Here is a 22,594-nt window from a genome sequence, read left to right on the forward strand (position 1 = left end):
TTACTTATCTGTATTTTCTAATTTTCACAATGAACATGTATTACTTAAAGGAACAAAAGCAAATTTTTTTTTCTTTTCTTTTTTTAAGTTGCTGTTCCCAAGGATAAAAAAAAATCCTTGAGATATACAGACCAAGAAAGTATTATTAAAAATACTTCAACCAGATGAATGAGAAGTTATATTCCATTTATGTGTGATGTGTCAAAATGCATTCTACTGTCATGTATAACTAATTAGAACAAATGAAAAAGAGAGAATAGAAATACCTATAACCTTCACGTTACGTCTATCTCATGTGGAAAGCAACTAAATTACCCAACATTTTCTCTGTCTACTGTAGAGAAACAGCAAGAACAGGCCAATTAACAATCTTTAATTAAAGTCTGGGTCTTACCAGCTCCAGTCTAAAGGAAGGTTTAATCATAAAAGCCAGCATGGCGCCACTTAGAAAGTCATGAGGTGGGAGGGGGAGACCTGAGAACTTGGCTGGAGCTCCACCTAATTAGTTAAAGCTCGGAAGGCTAACTTGGGCACATTCACTTTCCCTCTGTATCCTCCTGAAATAAGTGGGGTGGACAAGGGGATGATTGATGTGTCTCTCAGTTCTGAAACTGAATGACTGGCTAGGACCAAATGAGATTCTGGAATGGTAGAGAAAAGGAAATGTAAGTCAATGGGAAGCCATATTAAGGCACTGTTCAGGGCTATTATCAAACTACAGGGTCCATATTGCCCAGGGCCAGCTGATTATTATACTGGCAGTAAGCTACTCCAGGTCCAAAAGATTCCCGTGAATCACGTCTAAAGCAAATCAGACAACTAGGATTTACAGTTAAGACTGCTGCTGATTTACAGAAAGTGGTCAATTTCATAACATGGTTGGTCGCAGCCCCTTTAATTTAACTGACACTAATGACACTTAAGGTACAAGACATAGGCCAAGATCTTATACTATGATGGATTCTACAGGGCAGTGAATCAGACTGCCCAATCTTCTGCTGAAGTTCCTCTTACAGCAACAATTCATGAAATTCAAGACAATTAAAAAGCTGTCAACATATTTTTCCTACTAAATAGTATTAATTTTGTTGTTGATGAAAAAATAACATTCAAGTTGCAAGCAGAAAAGTCAGCATATTCGAGAAATCCTTTTAAGGTAGCTGCTTCTGCTCTTAAAATCTTGTCATGAAAGGAAGCCAGGCATTTGGGTTTTAAATGCTGAATTGGAAATCGTTAAGAAAAAAACAGTTAATGGGTGAATGGGACTTTCATAAAGGTTGTCACTTCCGGGAGTCTTCCATAAGGAAATTCTGGAGCTACCTCTATGGGTAATCGATATATACAAAAGCAAAAATCCATTCCGGGCTTATTATAATGAGATCATGCAGTTGTGACAGGCAATACCGGGGAAATGAAAGCACATCTCTTTGAGGCATATTTTATGCCATCAGCAGTTACAGCCGAGTGTTCCCTAGTCTTGGCTTGGCAAACAATTCAGAACTAAATCCGCTTTGTAACTCCGGGTTCTACCTCACCTGAGCATTCACAGGAAGGTCTACTTGACAGAATGACAAAGAAACAGACGGAGGAACAGCAATGTCAGGCAGTGACATAAATGTCAATGACAAGAAAGGCGACAGATGAGGAGGCACAGGGAGAAGAGACCCAGAGGCACATATAGCTCCTCCTATCACCAGATGCTGATAGGAAGACCAGGGTCCTGGAGGGCTGCAATGAGAGCCAGGGGTCGGAGACGCCCCTCTCCCCACCATCTCAAAACCACCCAGGGCACAAGTGATGGGATTTCTGGAGCTGAGAAGGGGGCACACCCTCATCAAGGCAGGGGTCTCAGGGGCTCCATGACCTTTCATGTCTCTGGGTTGCACTTCTTCACTTGCTGCCTACAGTGTCTATTTTAACACTTTCTAGTCTGTTCACCCACTAAATGCAACCCTTTCCCAACCACCTACCACAGCACCCATGACACATCAGCTTCTGGTTTTCCTTTGAGCTAAGTGGACCTGCAGCTGGATGCCACCTGTGAACCTTGGTACACCAGCAAGTCTGTCTTCTTCAGAGTCCCAGTTTCCTTCTTCCTGTATCCTTTATCCCCTTCTTGCTCATTCACATCCTTCACTTCTAGGCAGTTTTCCCCAATGCCTTGAATCCTAAAGCTATTCTTTCATTCACAGAAATGTGCGAATGACAAGGAATATGTCCAACTGTCTCTCCTGAGGCTGTTTGCATCTTAGCCAGGATACTTTTAAAAGGATATAGCTATGATGTTAGAATTTCAAGTACTACTAAATCCTTGAAGGAGTAATACTAGGTCACCTGAACCTTCCATCAGCCTGAAATCACCCAGATACTTCCCCTATTTGTATAGAAGGCTGGCCTAGAATCCTGTGTTTAGCTGGGTATTCAGTAATCAAGTAGAAATCTTATTCACCTAAGGCTGCAAGTGAGTATTTGCTTATATTCTCTTGAGAATTAATTTTACATGAGCAGAGATCATCTAATTGCCTTCCTATCTTTAGATTCTAGCAAGTTACTTCTTTAAAAAGCAGAGATCAACTTAAAAAAATGAATGAAGTCAACTTAAAGAACTTATAAAGAACTTAAAGTCAAACTAAAGCAGCATTGCATTGCAACCCCGAGTAAAAATGTAAATACCCATGAGCCTATAGTGACATCAACAATTTAATAAATTAATAATGAAGGGAGAAAACAGAACTTCCATGCAGAAGAATAAATAAATTACCTAGATAGTCTATCCTCAAGATCCCCCATCCCTTGAGGATGGACCATGTGTAGTGACTTTCTCCCAAAGAGTGCAGTTACAAAAGCAAAGAAGAGAGTGACATCACAGTGGAAAAACCAGAAGGACACCAGTTCTTGCAGGTGATCAGAGACTTTCATGGCCATAAATCATGTTGATAATATGTACTCATGACACAATAAGATGAAAATGGCATTTTATCTCTAGAATCTTCCCCATAAAAACCCATCACCCCAATCTAATGACAAGGAATAATAATAGGAAGGAGAAAAACATCAAAGGAACTTTCTACAATACATCTAACCAATATTCCTCCAAAAAAATCCTAAATGGAAAAGTCTGGAAAATGTTCTGAGTCAAGAGGAACCTGAGAGTATGAAAACCAAATGTGATATGGAATAATGGTAGGGCCCTGGAACAGAAAAAACGTTAAGTAAAACAAGGAAATCTGAATAAGCAATGGATTCTATCTTATACTAATGTTCAATATTGGTTTACTAATTGTAACAAATATACCATACATAGTATATTGGGGGGTACACAGGAGGTCTCTGAATAATCTGTCCAACTTTCCTCTAAATCAAACTATCTATCCAATTATGTAAAACTAAAGTCCATTAATATAAAAAACCTAGGGGAAGCAAAAAAAAATTAAAAAATGAAGCATTCGGTACCTATGGTGATTTTTCTACATTTAAAAGAAAACTACCTACAAACAAATCATTTTTAAAAAATCTGGTCATTTTGCATTAGAAGTTCTTGTGAGACACTGAGATTCTATCTCACTCTAGTCAGAATGCCAATTATCAAGAATACAAGTAACAATAAATGTTGGTGAGGATATAAGGAAAAGGTTCACTCAATTGCTGGCGGGACTGCAAATTGGTGCAACCACTCTGGAAAGCAGTTTGGAGATTCTTTAGAAAACTTGGAATGGAACCACCATTTGACCCAGTTATTCCACTCCTTGGTTTATACCCAAAGGACTTAAAATTAACATACTACAGTGACACAGCCACATCAATGTTTACAGCAGCTCAATTCACAACAGCTATACTATGGAACCAACCTAGGTTCCCTTCAACAGATGAATGAATAAAGAAAATGTGGAAATATATATATATAATGGAATATGACTAGCCATAAAGAAGAATGAAATTATGGCATTTGCTAATAAATGGATGGAACTGGAGATTGTCATACTAAGTAAAATAAGCCAATCCCTAAAAACCAAAGGCTGAATGTTCTCTGATATGCAGATGCTGACTCACAATAAGGGAAAAAGAGAAGAAGAGAAATTCATTGGATTAGACAAAAGGAAATGAAGGGAAGGGAGGGGGTGGGAATATGAAAGACAATAGAATGAATTGGACATCACTTTCCTATGTTCATATAGGAATACTCGACCTGTGTAACTCCACATCATGTACAACCACAAGAACGGGATCCTAATTAGAATAAGTTATACCCCATGTATGTACAATACAACAAAACACATTCTACTTCCATGTGTATCTAAAAAGAACAAATAAATAAAAAGAAAAAGAATTCTGTGAGAGATCCAATAACAGCAGGGCTGTTTGCTGCCATTATAAACACAATGTAGTGTCCAGATTCTCATCAGGAGTAATAAATGATCCCTACTGACAGGAGGTACTGTGTGCTAAGACAGACTAAGTATTACTCAGTACACCCGAGCACCCCACACATTCCTCTTCATTTCCCAGCTTCCCCTGCAGTTAGGCTGAGCCCACATGACCAATTCTAATCAATGGAGAGTAAGCAGAAGGGTCTGTGCCACTTCTGGGCTAAGGAAGTTCATGTTCAAGCCTTGTCCTCCTGGCAAGGTGAACCTGGAGGACTCGTGTTCCACAGGGTGTCCCTACAGATGGATGACGTTATATGATCCAAATAAGACTTACTCAGAATGAGCAGGTTTATTGGGTTAAGCCATTAAGACTGGGGGGGGGGGCGCAGTTCTTGTGCTCAAACAGCTAAAGCTCACTCCCTGAAATACCAGTGATTGCATTCACAGGTACGTGTTCCTCCCCTTCTGGCAGAAAGCTGTTGGTTTAAAGCTTTCTGTAAACTCGTGTCTCACCCAATACTACTTACCACAAGCAATGGTCCAATAGACTAGAGAGTCTGGAGTCTGGTACAGGATTCGGTAAGGAGCAACCCGGGCACTGGAGTCCAACACAACATCAAGGGTACCCACCAGGAGGCCTGCGGATGGAGAAACAGGAAACAGGTAAGAATTTCCTCAGGACTTTCCCCGAATCCCTGAGGCAGTGGGAACATGGCCGTTCTGCTGGATCTCCCAACAGCCCATCTCCCATTTCACTGGCTCTGATAAAACTTTCTTCTTGGACATGGTGGTGCTAGCTCTCTATTACTTGTTTCAACAACCTCTAAGAGAAATTGCCACAACTTGGAAAACAGTGGGTTTCAAACCACTAAGGCTAACCAAGCTCCTAGAACAGTTCCTGGTATATGGTGGCACTTAAAAATGCCTATTAATAAAAAATAAATAGTAAACACTTATTATGTTGGGTTCCTTGCTTTATCCATCGTATGCTTGGTATGTATTATCTGTCCCCTTTTCAGTCATGAAATAAATCCTTCCTCTGAGTAAGTGGGGAGCTGTGCATGGACATCTGACTCGCTGTGCCAGGCTGCCCCACCTACTTCTTGAATCTGCCCAACTTTCCTTTTGCATTGAAAAACGATTCAGCTCAGCCAGCACTAGGTTTCTACTATGGGCAGGACAAACCCTGTGGGCCTAGAGCAGAATGAATAAGCTGGAGTCCCTAGAGCATCTGTAATCTAGGAGAAGAGGCCACACAGTGTTTTCATGCTGTGTTTAGCAGTGAAAAAAAGATGTGAAACCAAGACACTTTCTTCTTTCCAAGGCAGTTTTTGCCCTTTGTGATATGCAACACTATAACCACAGATAACTGGAACCTTCCCTGTACTCTGAAATGATGCAGTCGTGAGGCTGGGGCTCAAGACCTGCATTTTTTTTTTTTTTTTTTTGCAGTACAAAGCTGACTTCTTTGTTAAGAGCCTCCATGATTCACCTCTCTGGAGCCTACCAGGTCTTCAGGGAGACCTAGTCACATTTGCCAAATCCCAAAAAAGCCTGATTATTCAGCAACTGAGGTTAGCCATTTCCTTGTGAGAAATACAAATGCCCGGTACACTCTTTTAAGAAGACACAATACTTTCTCTTTCCAGGATGGAAGTTGACAAGAAAAAAGGAAATTAAGAGCAAAAGGCATCCTGGTGCCCAAAGCAGGAAGGCACCTGTAAGGAGAAGGCTGCCCAGAAGCATCTGACTGGTACCCAGTTAGCGCAGCCGCAGCTGCCACCACCCTGCTCCTCAGACAGCAGCCCTTCCAGTAGTGGAAGCCAAGCTGTCAGATCCGGTGGTGACAGCAAAAGGATTCTGACAGCTTCAAAGTGGGAGCTGTCGTCAGTGCAAATTTCTCTTTTAACACCTTTCATCCAGTATCTCCAACGAAGAAGGTGGTTCTCTCCCATCCACAGTGAGTCTGCATCAAACACCAAAGATATACGCCCTATTCTAAAACACGGACACACACACACACACACACACACACACACACACACACACACACACATTCTGCAAGGTTTAATAAATAGATCTTTTCCTTGGCAGGCCCCCAGAGGCCATGTGTTCAAGGCGTGGTCCTCAGGGTGGTAGGTGTTCTCTTAAGAGGTGGTGGAAACTTTAATAGGTGGGGGCTATTAGGAGGTTTTTAGGTTATTAGGTCAGTGTCTTCCAAAGGGATTATGAGACCCTGGTCCCTTCCTCTTTCTCCTTTCTCCTGGCAGTTTGCCCTGCCACACTCCCCACCATTGCCACCTGGCACCTCCAACAAGGCAAGGGGTCAGCCCAATCTTGGCGTACCCCCAACTAAATAAAACTTTCCTCTTATAAGTTAATTATCTCACGTATTTTGCTGCAGTGACATCAAGCTGGCCAAAACCACACCCATAATTTAACTGTCCATAATTCGTCTAAAGCTGCATAGAACCCAGCATAGTGTAGGGTGTGGATTCAGGAGGACCGACTAGGAATGCAGAAGAGTCGAATAACCTTGGGACATTACACGTTTATTTCCAAAGCCTGGGTTTTCTCAATTGCAAAATGGAGAAATACACGATCACAAGATTGGTTTTGAAGACTGAGAATACAGGAGTCAGTGCAATGAGGCTGGGTGGAAGGAGGGGTTTGGAATGCGGGGCCAGGCTCCTGACTAGAGCCTGCCGAGACTCTCCTTAATTTAATTTTACTTTTACTTTGATTGTAGGATGACTCACTCATTCGGGATGACTTGGGGATGCAGCGAGAGTGGCCAATGCTGGGAGAGAGACATTCAAGGCTTACGGATGCCCCTGTTCCATCACCACCCAAACTAAACATCCCACCTAAATGTCCCAAGCGCAGGCTTCTCATGAAGTTCTATTGAGCAAGAACCACAAGTTCTTCTGCAAATGTCACCACCAGGATCTCTGGATGTGCCATTCTGTGGTAGTACCATGGAGACTCACTTCCCTGCACTCTGGGAGCCAGGGGTGGCGTCAAGAGCTATGGATTAGTCATCGCGTTCAGAAAGCTCAGTTCCAGCTCTGACTCTGTTACAATCAATTCTGTGGAGGGGACAGGCCATTTAACTTCTTAATACTTTGAATTCCTCCGTTGGACAAGAAACAGAGCATTTGCCTTCCTGAACTAGGGCCATTAATCAAGACGCCTAAGTGAGGTAGACCACAGGGAAGTCCTGTGATTGTCCTTGGTCTTTATCAAGGGCAAAGCATCCATTAAGACTCCCTCCAAACCACAATGACCATTAGTGAACCTCAGCACACCAGAAAAAAAGAAAAAAAAAAAAAGACTTTTGCTAAAGTAAAAAAAAAAAATAATTCACTTGCTTGGGTCTGTATAAAAAAAATATCAAAAATAAAATTCTCAGAGTATGCAGTTTCTCAAGGGCATAGATTTCTCATAATGTACCACACATGTGTATTTTTGTTTGCTTTTTTGTGACTCAGATTTACTCTGACAATCTCTAATTTCTTTTCATTATCTATAGAGGAAGAGTATGTTAACAAGAAAATCAGAAAATAGTACTGGCTGGGAAAACTGGATTTCCTCTTGTTAACCAGAAATCAACTACATGTTAACTAGAAATGCAGATCCATCACTCGTGATAACTGAGTGTTAGTGAAACTTCTTTCTTCTTGAATCAAAAGAAGACATAAGATACCAAAACTTCCAGAAGTATCACATGTTGGTTCTCAGGCACAGACTTCAGTCTGGGGTCAGGGAACAGTAGTCAAGAATCAGCCTATGTGGTTTAATAAACCTCTGAAAGAGAGTCATTATAGACAGAGAGACTCTTCCAAGGGCACACAAAGTTCACTGAGCAGAGTAGAAGGCCGAGACAGCCCAGGGGTGCCACTGCCCGACTCTAAGACCCAGCCTCCTAGAGGCTCAATGTCTGCATTTTTCCTGGTTCGCTCAACTTCTATATTCTCTAACACAAAAGAAGAAAGGCCTCTGGAAGAGTCCAACCCTAGCCACATATCTGGATCACCACAAGTGGCCCCAATTAAAATCCATCTCCAACATCCATCCTTCTAGTTAAGGAAATCTCTGTGTCAATCAGAGATAAAGAAAAGTGATTTGCTTAATGTAGAGTCCCTTGGGGTGAGGTGCCAGTCCCCAGCCCTGAGTGTCCATGACAATGGGCACTTCCAACTTTCACTAACGTTTCAATGAAAACTTAACAGATGTCCATACTTGCTACAGGGTCCATATTAAAATATTTCAAAGTAAGTTACAGGCACTATAATATTGGGATACTCATATTAGACTATTTAAAAGTCTGTGTGTATAAACATTTAAGGCATTGGATATCCATACAGACAACTATGAGCTGAGCTGTGGGTTGGCCAGTCAAGTCCATAAATACACGACACCCCAGAATCCTCAGGCCTGTAACGTCTTTGTCACCATGACCAGACTTTCCTCTCCGTTTGGAACACAGTGCTCTTTTGCCCATTCTTGACTCCTGCTACTTCAAATGGAAAACTCCTAATTATTTAACGCCACCTCTTGCCAACTGTATTCTCCATTCCAGCTCTTTTTCTATAATGCTTAATACATTTATTTAAAATTACTAGCACATATTGTTTTGTCTTCTCTCCAGACTGGGAACTCCTTTGACAGCAGCATCTGATCCACTCTTGGACCTAGAGGACTTGCACTTTCCATAGAGGTCAGTAAGCATCGAACATGTGTTTGATGAATAAACAAGTCAGTATTTTTTTGAAAAAGTCAACATAATAAATTACTCTTGTGTTGCAGAAACTCTACAGATACAAGACTCTAGGAAAGAGAAAAGACTCCTATACTTATCCTCTACCCATACAGGATACCAGAAGATGGGAAATCATCTGGTCTAGAGAATCCAAAAAAACAAAAGCAGTAATCTGAATTCTCTTAGAAGTCTTATTTCTCATAGCTCCCAAATAGCTGTCAAAATACTGAACCTCTTTATCATTCCCCACACAAAGCACTGTTTTAACAGCTGTTCTAGTCAGCTATTTCTGGAGTTAAACAATCTTTGATCGCCTGAGATAACTAAATCAAATTATGGCCCTCAAAATAACTCTTGTCTGAATCTACCTATCACATTAGCTCGGGAGCATCTTGTAATGCAAAAGAGCTATTTTCAAGGACGGTCAGAACACACACCCACAAGTGGCACATTTTGACCTCCCATGTAGCTGTCTGCACTAGAGGGGGTGTCAAGCATGCAGTCACCTCCACACCTGGAGCACGGGCTGGGACTGGTATAGGCTGGCAGGCCTACAGCACAACACAGAGGCCCCCACTGCCCTTCTGGGAGCCAGTAAGGGTCAGGAGAATGCTGGGGACTTAAAAAGGTGCTCAGGAAAACCATCAATCCACATACCGAAGATCTCGGATAATTTAAGGTCATGCTGGACAGGATCTGAAGATCATTTGTCCCCACTGCTTCAGTCATGGAGCCAGTTAGAGATGAGGTCAGGATCTAAGAAGTCCCCAGCACCGTGGGCAGGGGAGCAGGCTAGTCCTTGGCTCAGGCATTGCCCGGTTCTTAATCTCTCAGTTCCACCATTTCCCAGAAGTGCCTGATATGTACTAAATACTATTATTATTTAAATATTAAATATTTTTAAAATATTATTATCAATATCTAAAATGATAGGAAAGTATAGGCTATTATAGAGTACAGGTACCTTCACTCCAGTGTTAACACTTTGTCTTATCTGCTTCAGAGCCGTATTTTGAAAGGAAGATAATACACCAGATACAGGAAAGGTCCCTTTGTATTCCCACAACCCTAATTCCCTCTATTAACCATTCTCAAACTGTACTATATTCCTCCCATCCAGGTCATTCTCCTTTTACTGCCCATGTGCATGTATCTATATTAAGGCTGATGGAGATTTTAAAGTTTATATGAATGACAGAGTAGATATTACACAACTTATTTGTGCAATAAGGTTTGTGCAATAAGATTTATGAATCTGATCAATTCACTTTTCATGTGCTGCCATATTTCACAAAATAATTGTAATGTAACTTATTCATTTTTTTTCCAGTAAAGAACATTTGAATTTATCCCCATTTTTTTTGGTTGAATAGACTGTAATTAGATTCTAGATGCATGAATCCTTAAGTATATGAGCATGGTTCTTTAGAATAGAGTTGCAGGGCCCTAGGGTGAGTGAATTTTGAAACCTTATTAGATATTACAAAACTGCTCTCCAACTGGCTGTGCTCATTTACATCCTGACCAGGAAAGTCATCTTCAACATTTATCGTTACTAGATTTAAAAATCTTAACCAACCTCAAGGGTGAAAAAATGTATCTATTTTTTGTTTAAATTTGCATTTCTCCCATTATTAATGATTTTGAATTATTAATGTCCTGTCTACTGGCCGCCATTCCAGTTTCCTTCTCTGTGCATTGGATGTCTTTTGTGTTGACATTTGCTGACAAGGTACAGATTAGACATTCAGAGTTTACCGTTTTAGAGGCCTTCACTAATATGTACCCTGGATTTTGGTTCATTTCAGCAAATATTCACGATCTCTCTAAGGGCAGAGAAGCAGAATACTTAGATTTACTTCTTTATATATTGTCTACATAGATCCAAACAATTTGGATCAGCACAGGCAGCCCTTGAGCCTCCCTCCTGTGTCTGGTGAGCCACCTGGGCCAATACAAGGTTCCCCTAGGTCACCTGGCTTCACCCTTGTTCTTCTTATGGCTCCCTGAGATGTAACTGATACACTCCCTGGGAATCTTAGCATTTACGTGGGCTACATGATACTCTGCAGAAGTAATTACACAAAAACATCCAGAAACTGCCGCCAACAGCCATTCAAACTACACCATAAATTTTCTACTTCGTTTAACAAGACATGTTTGTTTTAAATGCCTTTAAGGCTTCACAGTGTTTCATCTGATCTAAAATGTCCTTTCTTCTTCTTCTTTTTTTCTTCTTGACAAACTTCTTCTATTTCCCTCAATACCCAGGTCCCGGCTCAGCTTGCTGATGTGTTTGGCTTTCTCCCTCTGCCCCCAACACTAACCCCCAATCTCCTGACAATTAACTAAATGTTCCCTTTTCTGAGCTCTGCAAGCCACTTTGCACTTGATGTTACTTAATCAGCACATGGTTTCCCACTTGAACACTTAAAAAGTACTGTTTTCTCCCACCAGACTGTGAGTTCCTGGAGGGCCACACTGCCTGGGAATTCCCAAAACTCCTAGTGGCCGGCAGCACGTTATGCTGAATAATTATGACATGGACCACAAGGTGTTCGATTTGATGGACGTAAGGAGAAACCAGGAATTGCTGCCAGAGCTTATTCATCTTTCTACCACAGTTCCCAGTAAAACACGGGTAGAAAATCTGTCTGAAAATTTAAACTGTCATAGAATCTCATCATCCAAGGAGACCCAGACTTAACGAGGCCAGGAAACCCCATCTCAGACAATGAGTTCAAACTCATCTAGAACTTCTACTATAGGAAGTAAATTTCTCTAATTTCCAAAGTAATTGTCACTCAAGTTTGAGATTTTTGATTAATTTAGATCAAATGCAGGGTATTTAGGGAAAAGAAAAGTCTTCTTATTCCCCTACTTTAGGAAAGTAGAGATTACGAATTGGTGCCAAAAATCAAGAAAACTCAAAGATTTAATTACCTAGTTGAATACTTGTGCCCAACCCAGATTGGTGAACACTGTTTGCACACCATCCTGGCCAGCGGCCCCGGGAGAGGTAAAGGAAAGAGTCTCATGGGTAGCTGTGAACAATGAAGACATTGCCAGATGAGGGTCATCAGTACCATCATGGTAAGTGAGCCTGGGTTCCTAGTATCACTGTGAACAATGTGAGGTACGCATGGGCTAGCGCTGGACAGCCACTTTATGTAAGAAAGGAATACAGGCCGTAACTGTTCTCTTTAAGAAAGTGGGGATTTGGAAGGCCTGATGGGGAGGAGGCTGTAGCAGGAGATGGGGCCAATGTTCTTCTGTTTCACAACCTCAAAGAGTACTACAGTCAGTCTCAAGTCTAGGTACTACTGGACACGAGGGAAACAAATTTAAAATATAGAGAGAGACACATAACAAATCCCAAGATGAGGATTCTACCTTCCGTCCAGAGAGTCTGGAGTGTTTTGTAAACATGGTATATTCTCCCACTCCTTCCTAAGTATCTTCAGGTAAAAGTGGTTTCTCAACAAGCCTACTCTGAAATGTTGATATACACGGGCCAGCCACAAGTCTTTCCTCTCAAGGTCAATAGCTGCTTCTGACGACAGCATTCCAGATGCACCTCTATCATGGGCCTTCAAGATGGGAGGAGCCAATCATGTCACACATAGTGGGGTGTGTGATGGGAAGATGAATTAATGAGAAGTCTAGTAGCAGAGCAAGTATATCACTGTCTGTCAATTAGGCAGTGCTTCTCAAATTACGTATGTTTAAGGATCAGTTTTGGTATGTTTTTAAGATTCTAATTTATTGCATACTGATTTTTATATGAAATAGAATGTATATTAAATACTAAAGAATATATAAGTACTATAAAAAAGACATGAAACAAGCCTCCAACCATTTTATTATTAAATCCAACAGACAAAGTGCTCCAGATTTCTAGATGCTTAATCTCAATTTCTGTTCTTAGCTGGAGGCAGAATAGTAACAAAGAGTTCAAAAACCTGCACTTTAAATAGCACTAAACTAGGAAAAGGGAGGTTCAAGGGTAATCTTTTTCTCAGAATTCTGTTTATTAGAATCAGAGTAATTTTAAAGAACAAATTCAATTCTAAATCTTTTAATTTGAGAAAAAAATTATTGTTTTCACAATTCAAACTAAAATGAAAATCAACATTTCTCAATTGAAGGCCAATATATGTGAATGAGGGCAACATGAAGTTTTTCTTGTGTCTTTAACCCAAGATGCTGGTTCAAGGGTGTAGAGCATGGGATCCGGTGTATCAGGTGACTCATCTCTACGAAGAGGGGAGCAGGCTAGAGGGAGCAGAGCACCTGTTCTGTAATTCAGGATCTTCGGGTCTTTGTTTTCAGAAGCAATCAGAAAGGGAAAAAACAGTAGTAGGATAGAAGGAAGTCATGACTTTCATATTTTCTACCTCCAAACCTAAAGCACAGGCAGGTTTAAAGATAAACAAACAGAGCAAAACGCTGAAATCAGAAGAGCATTTAATCTGCAGAGCCTTTGTGCTGCCGGCAGTGAACATGTGCAGCTCTAATCTCCCAAGCACCTTGGGCCAAGTCTTCCAGGAGCTGCTCCAATTCACCCTGCAGGGCAGGCTCTTAAAGTCACACACCCCCGGCCTGGCTCTCCTCTACAGGGGAGAAACCGAAAGGGATTTTTCCTTCCTTTTGGGGCAGTGTCTTAGAACATACAAATCTCTCCCAGTGCAATACCTTACTTGACACCCCTGGCAGTACTGGCTATAGTTTATGGGTCCAAAATGAAAATATAGCTCCCTTTGTTCTAAAAAAGAAAAAAAAAATCCTTAAGAGTTTCGAGATGGCGATACTGGACACAAAACCAAGCATTAGTTGCACCCTTAGGAAGCTGGCCCTGAACCCCAACTGTGTGCTGGTGAATTCATTTCACAAACTAGCTTGTTGTTCTCAGACTGCATCCAGGATTCAAGTCCTTTCCGATATAGATCAATAAGGACAATGCAACAATTTATTTCAAAGACACTCCAAGCACCTGCATGATCCAAACTCCCCAAACAAGCCCTCAACCCTGTAAGAAGACAGCTGCTGTTTGGTTAGATTTATGGCTACTTTCATTTATGTACCTAGAAGGTGAATTGTTGTCTAGAGGCAAGGCAGAAAGTGAAAGTCAGGGACAGGGGGACATTTCAGATCACCTTCAGGACACTTGGCGGCAATGCTACTGGGACCCCCTTCTACACAGATGGGCCACATCTGTCTGAGCCTCTGGCCCAGCATGACCATCAACCCTTCTTCTAACTCATGCATCCTCCTATTTGATGCATCTGTGAATAACTGAGAGTATTTGTAAGCTAAAGAGAAACTCCACGGGGCTGGGGATATGGCTCAAGCGGTGGCGCGCTCGCCTGACATGCGCGGGGCGCTGGGTTTGATCCCGAGCACCACATACAAATAAAATAAAGATGTTGTGTCCACCGAAAACTAGAAAATAAATATTAAAAAATTCTCTCTCTCTTTCTCTCTCTCTTTAAAAAAAAAGAAACTCCACAATGAAATATTATGAAATATAAACACTGATGACATGATGAATTTAAAATTGCATTTAGAATGTAACTTAATTCTAAATTTAAAATTACATTTTGAAAAATAATTCTAGAACAACTATAATAAATTATAGTGCATCTACATAATGATACTTAGACATTTAAAATCATGTTCTCAAATAATTATTTAATGCCACGTGAAAGGCATCTAGTATGTGATGTGAAAGAAAGATTGCACACAACTAATTTTTGTTTTGTATAATCTCAATTGTATAATCTAACCTATATTACAAATTATAATAATTTTTTTAATGTTATAAAATTAAAATATATTTAAAATTGTAAAATAAAAACAGATATGAGTATTAGTGGGTCAGATAATTTTACTTTCTTCTTTATGCTCTTCTGTTTTCAAAAATTTCTCAAATGTGCATTAAGACTTTTGTAATGAGAAAACAAAAGAAAATTTTTAAAAAGTACTTCCACCCTTATGCTTTGGAGAGATCATGCCATCAAGTAAACAGATACTGTGCTTATAATGCTGCTGCTACTTCATTACAGATAACCTTGGGTTTGAATCTTGTTGCTAGGATACGACACAGGAAGGGTTGGTACCTCAATGAGCATCACTACAGAAACAGATGCTGATGGAGAAAGGCCTGGGCTTTGCATTTAAGCTCTTTTTAAAAGTTTGTTTTTCTTTTATTGTACGAAGTTCATGGATGCTAGCGTTGGTACATATTCCCACACAGCACTGTTCTTCTTAACCCACTTGTAGGCATTGATATTTAAGTAAAAATGTTTATAGTGTCAAAAGCTGCAAAAATTAAATCCATCAAATCTGTTTCACCAGGTTCATCACTGACTGCTCATTAAATGTAAGAACCTATGATGTCACCATTTGCTGTGTATAAACAAGGCAAAGAAAGAGGCTACCTACCTCTGCTTCTATCAACTTAGGAAACATCTGGAAGGATATGCACTGATACTGGTAACCTTTGGGGATGACATTGATATGGGAGAAATCGGACTTTTTTTGACTATTACATTTTAAAAGTAATTATTATACTGAGGGAACTGTATAGTCACAATTTTATAAAATGCACATGTAAAATACATAATATAGGAATAACAACACACTATAATGAAGAGCCTACTATAAGAGTGTATAAATTATGAAACTATGTAACCAATCAGTTCCAGTTACTCCTTTTATCCTAAGAATTGGTAACCATTGGGGTTGTTGTAGCTCAGTGATAGAGCACTTGCCCTCATGTGTGAGGCACTGAGTTTGATCCTCAGCACGTAGAAATAAACAAAGAAAATAAAGACAGTGTGTCCATCTACAACTAAAAAAAGAGTTGGTAATCCTTAATGTTTGTGGAGGGGGAAGCTAGAGGGAGACAGGTAACATATGAACAGGGCTCCCTGGGGTGCCTTTGACCAGAGACGTCAACCAGGGCAAACTCAGGATTAAACTGTGGCCTAAAGTGAGAAGATGAGGCAGAACCGTCATGTACGCCTCAAGAATCTGAGCTGAGGAATGTGAAAAGTCAGGTAGCCACAGAAGCAGAAGGTGAAAGAAGAGATCACAGCAAGCAAGCAGGACTCCACAGAGGTGGAAGCACAGAGCAGGGACTGAGCAAGACAGCCATCGGCAAGAGAGAGAGAAGGAGCAAAAAGGTGGGGAAGGAAGCCAACAAGCAGATCCCGTGGCATCCTAGAAGCCAGAGAGTGGGGAGAAAGCCACTTCCATACAGTGTTTGGCTTCCGGTCAGCTTTCCAAACCTGGGTCCAGTTCCACACATCCTGGCAACAAGACCCAGCTACTTGAATTCAAGATAACTTTAAGGAGTGCCCCACTAAAGCCCTTACCAGCCCCAGGACTGCATCCAGATGGGCTCTTGGACCACATGGTCCCTCCCACACTACAGCAAGTCAAGTGTAATATACCAAGGTGCCCAGGCACTAAGAGCAGTTTAATAATATGCTTTCTAGCCTCACATCCAGATACTCTAAAACAGATAAAAATAGCAGCTAAAGAAGTGTAATTAAAATAATTGTGCTATTTACAGGGGACAGACACAGTAGCAGCTTGGCCTGATTGGGGGCGGTTAGGTACAACCTCTTCACATTGAGGACCTCCAACCTCCTCTGCACGCCTCCAAAGAATTCCAGTTCTAGCTGAGCCTCAAGCCACCTGGACAGACTGAGGGCTATTTCCCAGAGAAATTTCAGTTTGCAATGGTTAAATGAGTGCAATCTCCACCAGATTTCTTTTAAAAGGAAACAGAGCTGGGAGAACCTGAAAATCAAGAGAAGACCATGTACCAATACTGAGAGAAAACAAGGAAGTCTGCCAAAGGTGGTCTGATTGCAAAGATAGGCATCTGGTAACCAGGATACACCTTCATCTTGTCAAGTGTCTATTGTAGCATTATATTTTTCAACATATGTATATAACCTGCACATGTGAGTCCCTTATGGAATACATTAGACCCGATGGAGACTTCCTCAGAAGTAGTTCAGAGTGGCTTAGAAAGAACTTTTGAAAAGTTTTCACAATGGATGGAAAGACAGGATCACTGACAATAATAACAACAGCGTGATACTGGGGTGCGGGTGCACTTCTTTGCAAAGTGATTTCAAAATAATTTCCAAGAAACTATTTTGTTTTTCATGATAAAAAACTGTCACAATAGACACAGAGCCGTCTGACACCAGGTTCCACTTGTTACATATGCCTTCAACTAGAGACTGGAGAGCAAAAATGAGAGGTAGAGAAAATCATCTTTTATATTATTGTTTTATTTAGGAATGGGAAATTTAAAGTAACAAAGGACTTGCTAAATTGCTTTCACCTGGAATTATATCTGCATCACCAAGCTCCCTCTTCTTTAAGGAAAAATCATATTCACCATCCCTTGGAATTTACAAGAGTGTTAAGATCTGGATATAAGATGCCCCCCCTCCAAAAAAAAACTGTGTTAATGCAGGAGGTGAAATGATTAGATTATAAAAGCCATAGTCTAATCAGTGGATTAGTCCATTTGAGGGATTAATAATTCAGATGGATTACTGGGTGGTAACTATGAGCAGGTGGGGCACAGCTGGAGGAAGTAGGTCACTGGGGGCCTGCCTTGAGAATTATCTTTTTGTTCCTGGCTTCTCTCTTTCTCTCTGACTCCTGGCTGCCATGGGCTGAGAAACCTTCCTCCACCATGCCCTTCTGCCATAGTGTTCTGCTCCACCTGGGGCCCAGAGCGATGGACTTAGTCACCCATGGACTGAACCTTTGAAACCATGAACCCCAAATAAACTTTCCCTCCTCCAAGTTGTTCTTGTTGGCTATTTTGATCACAACGATGAAAAGCTGACTAACACAGGGGGATTGGTTTCAGGGTTCCCAAGGATACCAAAATCCACTGATGCTCAAGTCCCTTAAAGAAAATGGTACAGTATTTGCATATAAACATATGCACATCTTCCCACAGATGCTTTAAATCATCTCTAGATTACTTATAACACCTAACACAATGCCAGTGCTACATACATGGTTGATATAACATATTGTTTAGGTAACGATGACAAGAAAAATAAGTCTAAGGGGTTGGGGCTGTGGCTCAGTGGTAGAGCACTTGCCTAGCATGTATGAGGCACTGGGTTTGATTCTCAAATAAAGGTTCAGCAACATCTAAAGAAAAAAATTTTTTAAGTCTATAAAATACAATTTTCCTCTCAATATTTTTTATGTATAGCTGGTTGAAACTCAGGAAACAGAATCTGTGCATGCCAAGGGCCCGTTACCATACACTATGCTTGTTTGAAGCATGTTCATTTAAACTGGATTTATAGTAGTTCAGACTTAAAAAAAAAAATAACTTTCAATATGTGGTCCCAATCTATCTTTGGATTTAGTGAAATACAATGATGCAATAAAAGAGTAAGATTACATTAAAATAAATATTGTAAAATTTTTAAAAAGACAATTACATGCAAGAGTTCCTTTTATGTCAAGTGTTTTTCAACCAGCATCCTCTTTGAATAAACATAAGAGTCTCACTTTCTCCCTCAGATCCTGTTATGGCACCCAAATAAGGGTTAGGATTCTGCAGAAAAATCAGCCTCTGCTCCCTGAATCAGAAGATGCAGACAGAAGATTCTGTCCCACTTTTCTAACATCTGTACTGAGAGGAGATACACAGAGACAAGAGAGAAAAATAGGGAGGGATAACTAAAGGTTCAAAATAGTTCACTATTTGGTTGCTTCTTTAAGCCCTATGGGCCTTCCTGATTGATAGCCACTGCATAAATGGTTAAAGAATGCCCACAATTCTTCTTTGATGGTCCGTTCACCAGCCCTCATCCTTTCAGACGTGACCTGACTTTCCCTTTGTGACAATATTTTATTATGACCATTAATTTAATGCATCCTTTGTCAGTCTAGCTGTGGACACAGCAAACATTCCCCTTCAGCCCAACACCAGCAAGGGTGGCCTTGGGCATATCGGCACAGCATTTGCTGGCTTTGATGCCTCCCCATGGCCGGTTGAGGGCCAGGCCCTCCCTGAAATCTAGATGACAGGTCCCTCTTGACATGAAGACTGTGCCATTCGGAGAAGTGTGTGTGCCTTGTGCTCTCAGAGGCGTCCAGTGGGTGAGACACTGCAGTCATGCCAGGTGTTCTCAAGTGCTGCCACCTTATCCTCTGAGTCTACAGGCTGCCACTGCCTAGCAGTGCTCCAGGAAACGGTGCAGGCTGGCAACACACCTCTTCTCTCAGCCCTTGGGGCAGCTGGCAGTTCCCTGGTGGGCCCTGCAAATACTACCATTTTCTAATTGTGCTATGGTGTGAAAACAGGTGTGAGCTATGTAGTAGATATGACAAAACATAGAAAATAGTGCTTTATACTGCATTTCTACAACTTCAATTTCAATGCATACTGACAGTGTCCATCAGATATTATGTCATTTTCCCATAGTTTGCCTATAAAGCCACTGTAAGAGAGCTTTGCTTTATGTAAATGCATACATGTTAGGTTCTTTCCTCTTTTAAGAATAAAAAGTAAATTTAGTATGCACATCAAGAGGTAACCCACATATGTGAACTTTGCCTAATCTTTGCTTCTCTTTGTGCAAGTTCTTAGAAAGCTCTTTCTAGGACAGAACAATTCTCCCTTTGTCAAAGTGTTAGAATCTCTGGTCTTCAGGCTCACTTCTATAAATGAGCCCTGGAAAAACTGAGCCTGAAACAGGCTGAATGATCCACACCAGAGCCTCTGACCTCTTGGCTTCCCCCAGATAGGTCAATGAATGAGCAATGAGGATTGGACATTCTCCCAACGAGCAAGCCACACGGTTAGGAAATCACCAATGTGCCTATTTTCCAATAATTTCAAAAAAGATCATCAGGGACACTCTTTTAAAAACCAGGTTATTTTAACTTAAATAAACAGTCCCAACAATCCAAAGAAAACATTTAGATGTTTGCATTGATCAATGTCCTTGCTGGGGACAGGAACATTTCTAACAGGGCAGTGCCAACTCGGTGTTGTGCGAAGAAATCTGAGGTAGGTTCAAGTTCCCATTTTCCTCACTCGCAAGCTGTGTGACTTTAGTTAAGTCACCTAGCCCCTGTTAGCCATGGTTTCCTGCCATTAAGTCAGGTATCATTTATCTTCCCTACCCATTTCCCAGGGTTGATGGGTAAATCAGATGACGCATTATGTATGTTAGTGCACCATAAACTACAGATTTTCTTGTTCATGTCACGGTATTAGGATTTCTTTGGGAATAATGTTTAATTTGAGGGAAAGGCCGGAACTTCTGATCATATGCTTCCACCTCACAGAGAAGGAGACAGAGTGTTAGATGAAAAAGTGCTTGCTAAGGGTATATTCTGGATCTTTTTTTTTTGGGGGGGGGGTACCAGGGATCGAACTCAGGGGCACCTGAACACTGAGCCACATTCCCAGCCCTATTTTGTATTTTATTTAGAGACAGGGTCTCACTGAGTTGTTTAGTGCCTCCGTTTTGCTGAGGTTGGCTTTGAACTTGCAATCTTCCTGCCTCAGCCTGGGATTACACGTAGAGGTTAACAGGGTCTAGAAGAGGGAAAGGAAGCATGAGAGTCCATCCTCACCCTGAGACTAAGAGGTGGAGAGGACCCTTTGCTGGGCATGGGGAACATAATTTCTCTCTGCCATCTTTGAGAAGACCAGGATCTGGGTGGGAAGACAGAACAGGCACACAGCAACCATTGCGCTCACCTACATTCCATCAGCTTCCCACACAGGAAAAGGCAAGGGCTGCTCAGCACCAGGAGGAGGGAGGTGACCCAACCCCAGTGCAGAGCTGGGGCAGCAATGAGGGCCACTCCAGGGAAGGGCCAGTTCTCTGTGTTATCATTCCTATTAGGGGAAGGCTTCTTCATCCGACCTGTCCCTGGAGGACCAGCCTCTCTGCACAGTTGGCTTCTTAGATGACTCACAGGCTTCTAACCACAGTGATAGGTTCTGGTTGAGCAAGTTTAGCAGTCTCTGTATGCCAGGAGGTGACCACATGACCCTTGTCATTGGAACTACAGAAAGGTGTGTGCAACTAGGTGGGGCCCTGCGGCCCAATCAGCAGCTCAGCTCCTCTCCTGGCTTCTCACAGGGTCAGTGCCCTCACCCTTCAAAGGAAGTTTCCAGACTTACTATGCTGATATTTAAGTGGCAGCAGATAACGGGACCCAAAGGGCAAGGAAAACCCTGGAGATCCTCAAAGTCCTTCTCTGAGTGTTCAGGGGTGGTCTGGGGAACAAGGTCCCCATGTACACTAGCATCTCTGGTTGACGTTATTATGAGAAGGAAGAAATAAAATTAAAATGTGCCCCCTATGCCAAGCTATAATTTCAATTCACCCTTAAAACAATAATCAAAAATCACCAGCAATGGCTACTACCAGCAACCATAGACCAAATGCTGTCCTAATTATTTCACATGCATTTTCTAATTCAATCCTCAAAACACCCATGGCATACATACATTTGTCAGAGGAGGACACTGGGCTGAGAGAAGCATAGTGACGTGGCCAGTGGTCATGGAGCTACAGCAGCAGCTCAAGGCTGTGGGCCCAGCAGGAGGCCTCCAAAGCCCAAGTCACATCCGCACATCAGCTGCTGGGATAACTCCTTCAGGGAGCTGAGGATGCTCGAAGGGAAACAGCACAAATAAGAAGGGGAATAACAGGACTTTCTCTAGCTTCCAGAAAATTCAACTGTATTTCAGTCCTTTTTTGCTTTAGACCCTACAACTTTCTTCTCACTTCCATTTTTTTAATAGGCGATCTATAAAATTTTCAGTATTCTCCTTGGCCCCTACTTTTGTAACTGTTAGAAACTTTATAAAATAGTGATGTTTCACTCACAATTGGCATGACCTTGGAAACTGTGAGCTGGTGCTTGAATCCATAGCTGGTGCTATGGTCTGGGCACGTCCCCTGGAATAACCCCCAAAGTCATACAGTAATGATATTTGCAGGTAGGACCTTTTGGAGAGTGGGATCCCCAATGATGGTGTTAGAATACAGGAAGAGAGACCCCAGCTAGCAGGCTTGCTCTGTCTGGAAATGAGATACCCTCTGCCAAGTTATGACATAGCAAAAAAGGCTCTCACCAGATGCCAAAGCTATGCTCTCAGTCTTCTTATCTTCCAGAACTATGAGCCAAAGAATCCTGTTCTTTATAAATTACCTAGTGTCCATTATTTATGTTATAAGAACAGAAAATAAAACTAATCGAGCTGGGCTGTTTTGGACCCAACTTTCGCCATCCAGGCTATGAGCCTTCAATGGTCCAAAGAATTCCAACACCCTCTGCATCTTCCTAAATTCCAGAGTGAAGTAACATGAAACACTGGCGCTTGTCCAGGCTCTGGTTTGTGAGAGAGGACCTGAGCAATTCCCATCTTCCCGCTGGT

The 22,594-nt window shown here is 41.5% G+C and overlaps 1 protein-coding gene across 1 annotated transcript in view; it reads right to left on the bottom strand.

The window, feature by feature from the left end:
• Tbc1d9 (TBC1 domain family member 9) overlaps nt 1–22,594 on the bottom strand; it is a 109,072-nt gene that overhangs the window by 57,711 nt on the left and 28,767 nt on the right. The window contains exon 2 of the mRNA XM_026386208.2: nt 4,895–5,005. Coding sequence (XP_026241993.2) covers nt 4,895–5,005 — 111 coding nt within the window. The remainder of the gene's footprint in view (nt 1–4,894; nt 5,006–22,594) is intronic.

Source organism: Urocitellus parryii, chromosome 10 (genome assembly GCF_045843805.1).
Source record: "Urocitellus parryii isolate mUroPar1 chromosome 10, mUroPar1.hap1, whole genome shotgun sequence".
Classification (NCBI taxonomy): domain Eukaryota; kingdom Metazoa; phylum Chordata; class Mammalia; order Rodentia; family Sciuridae; genus Urocitellus; species Urocitellus parryii.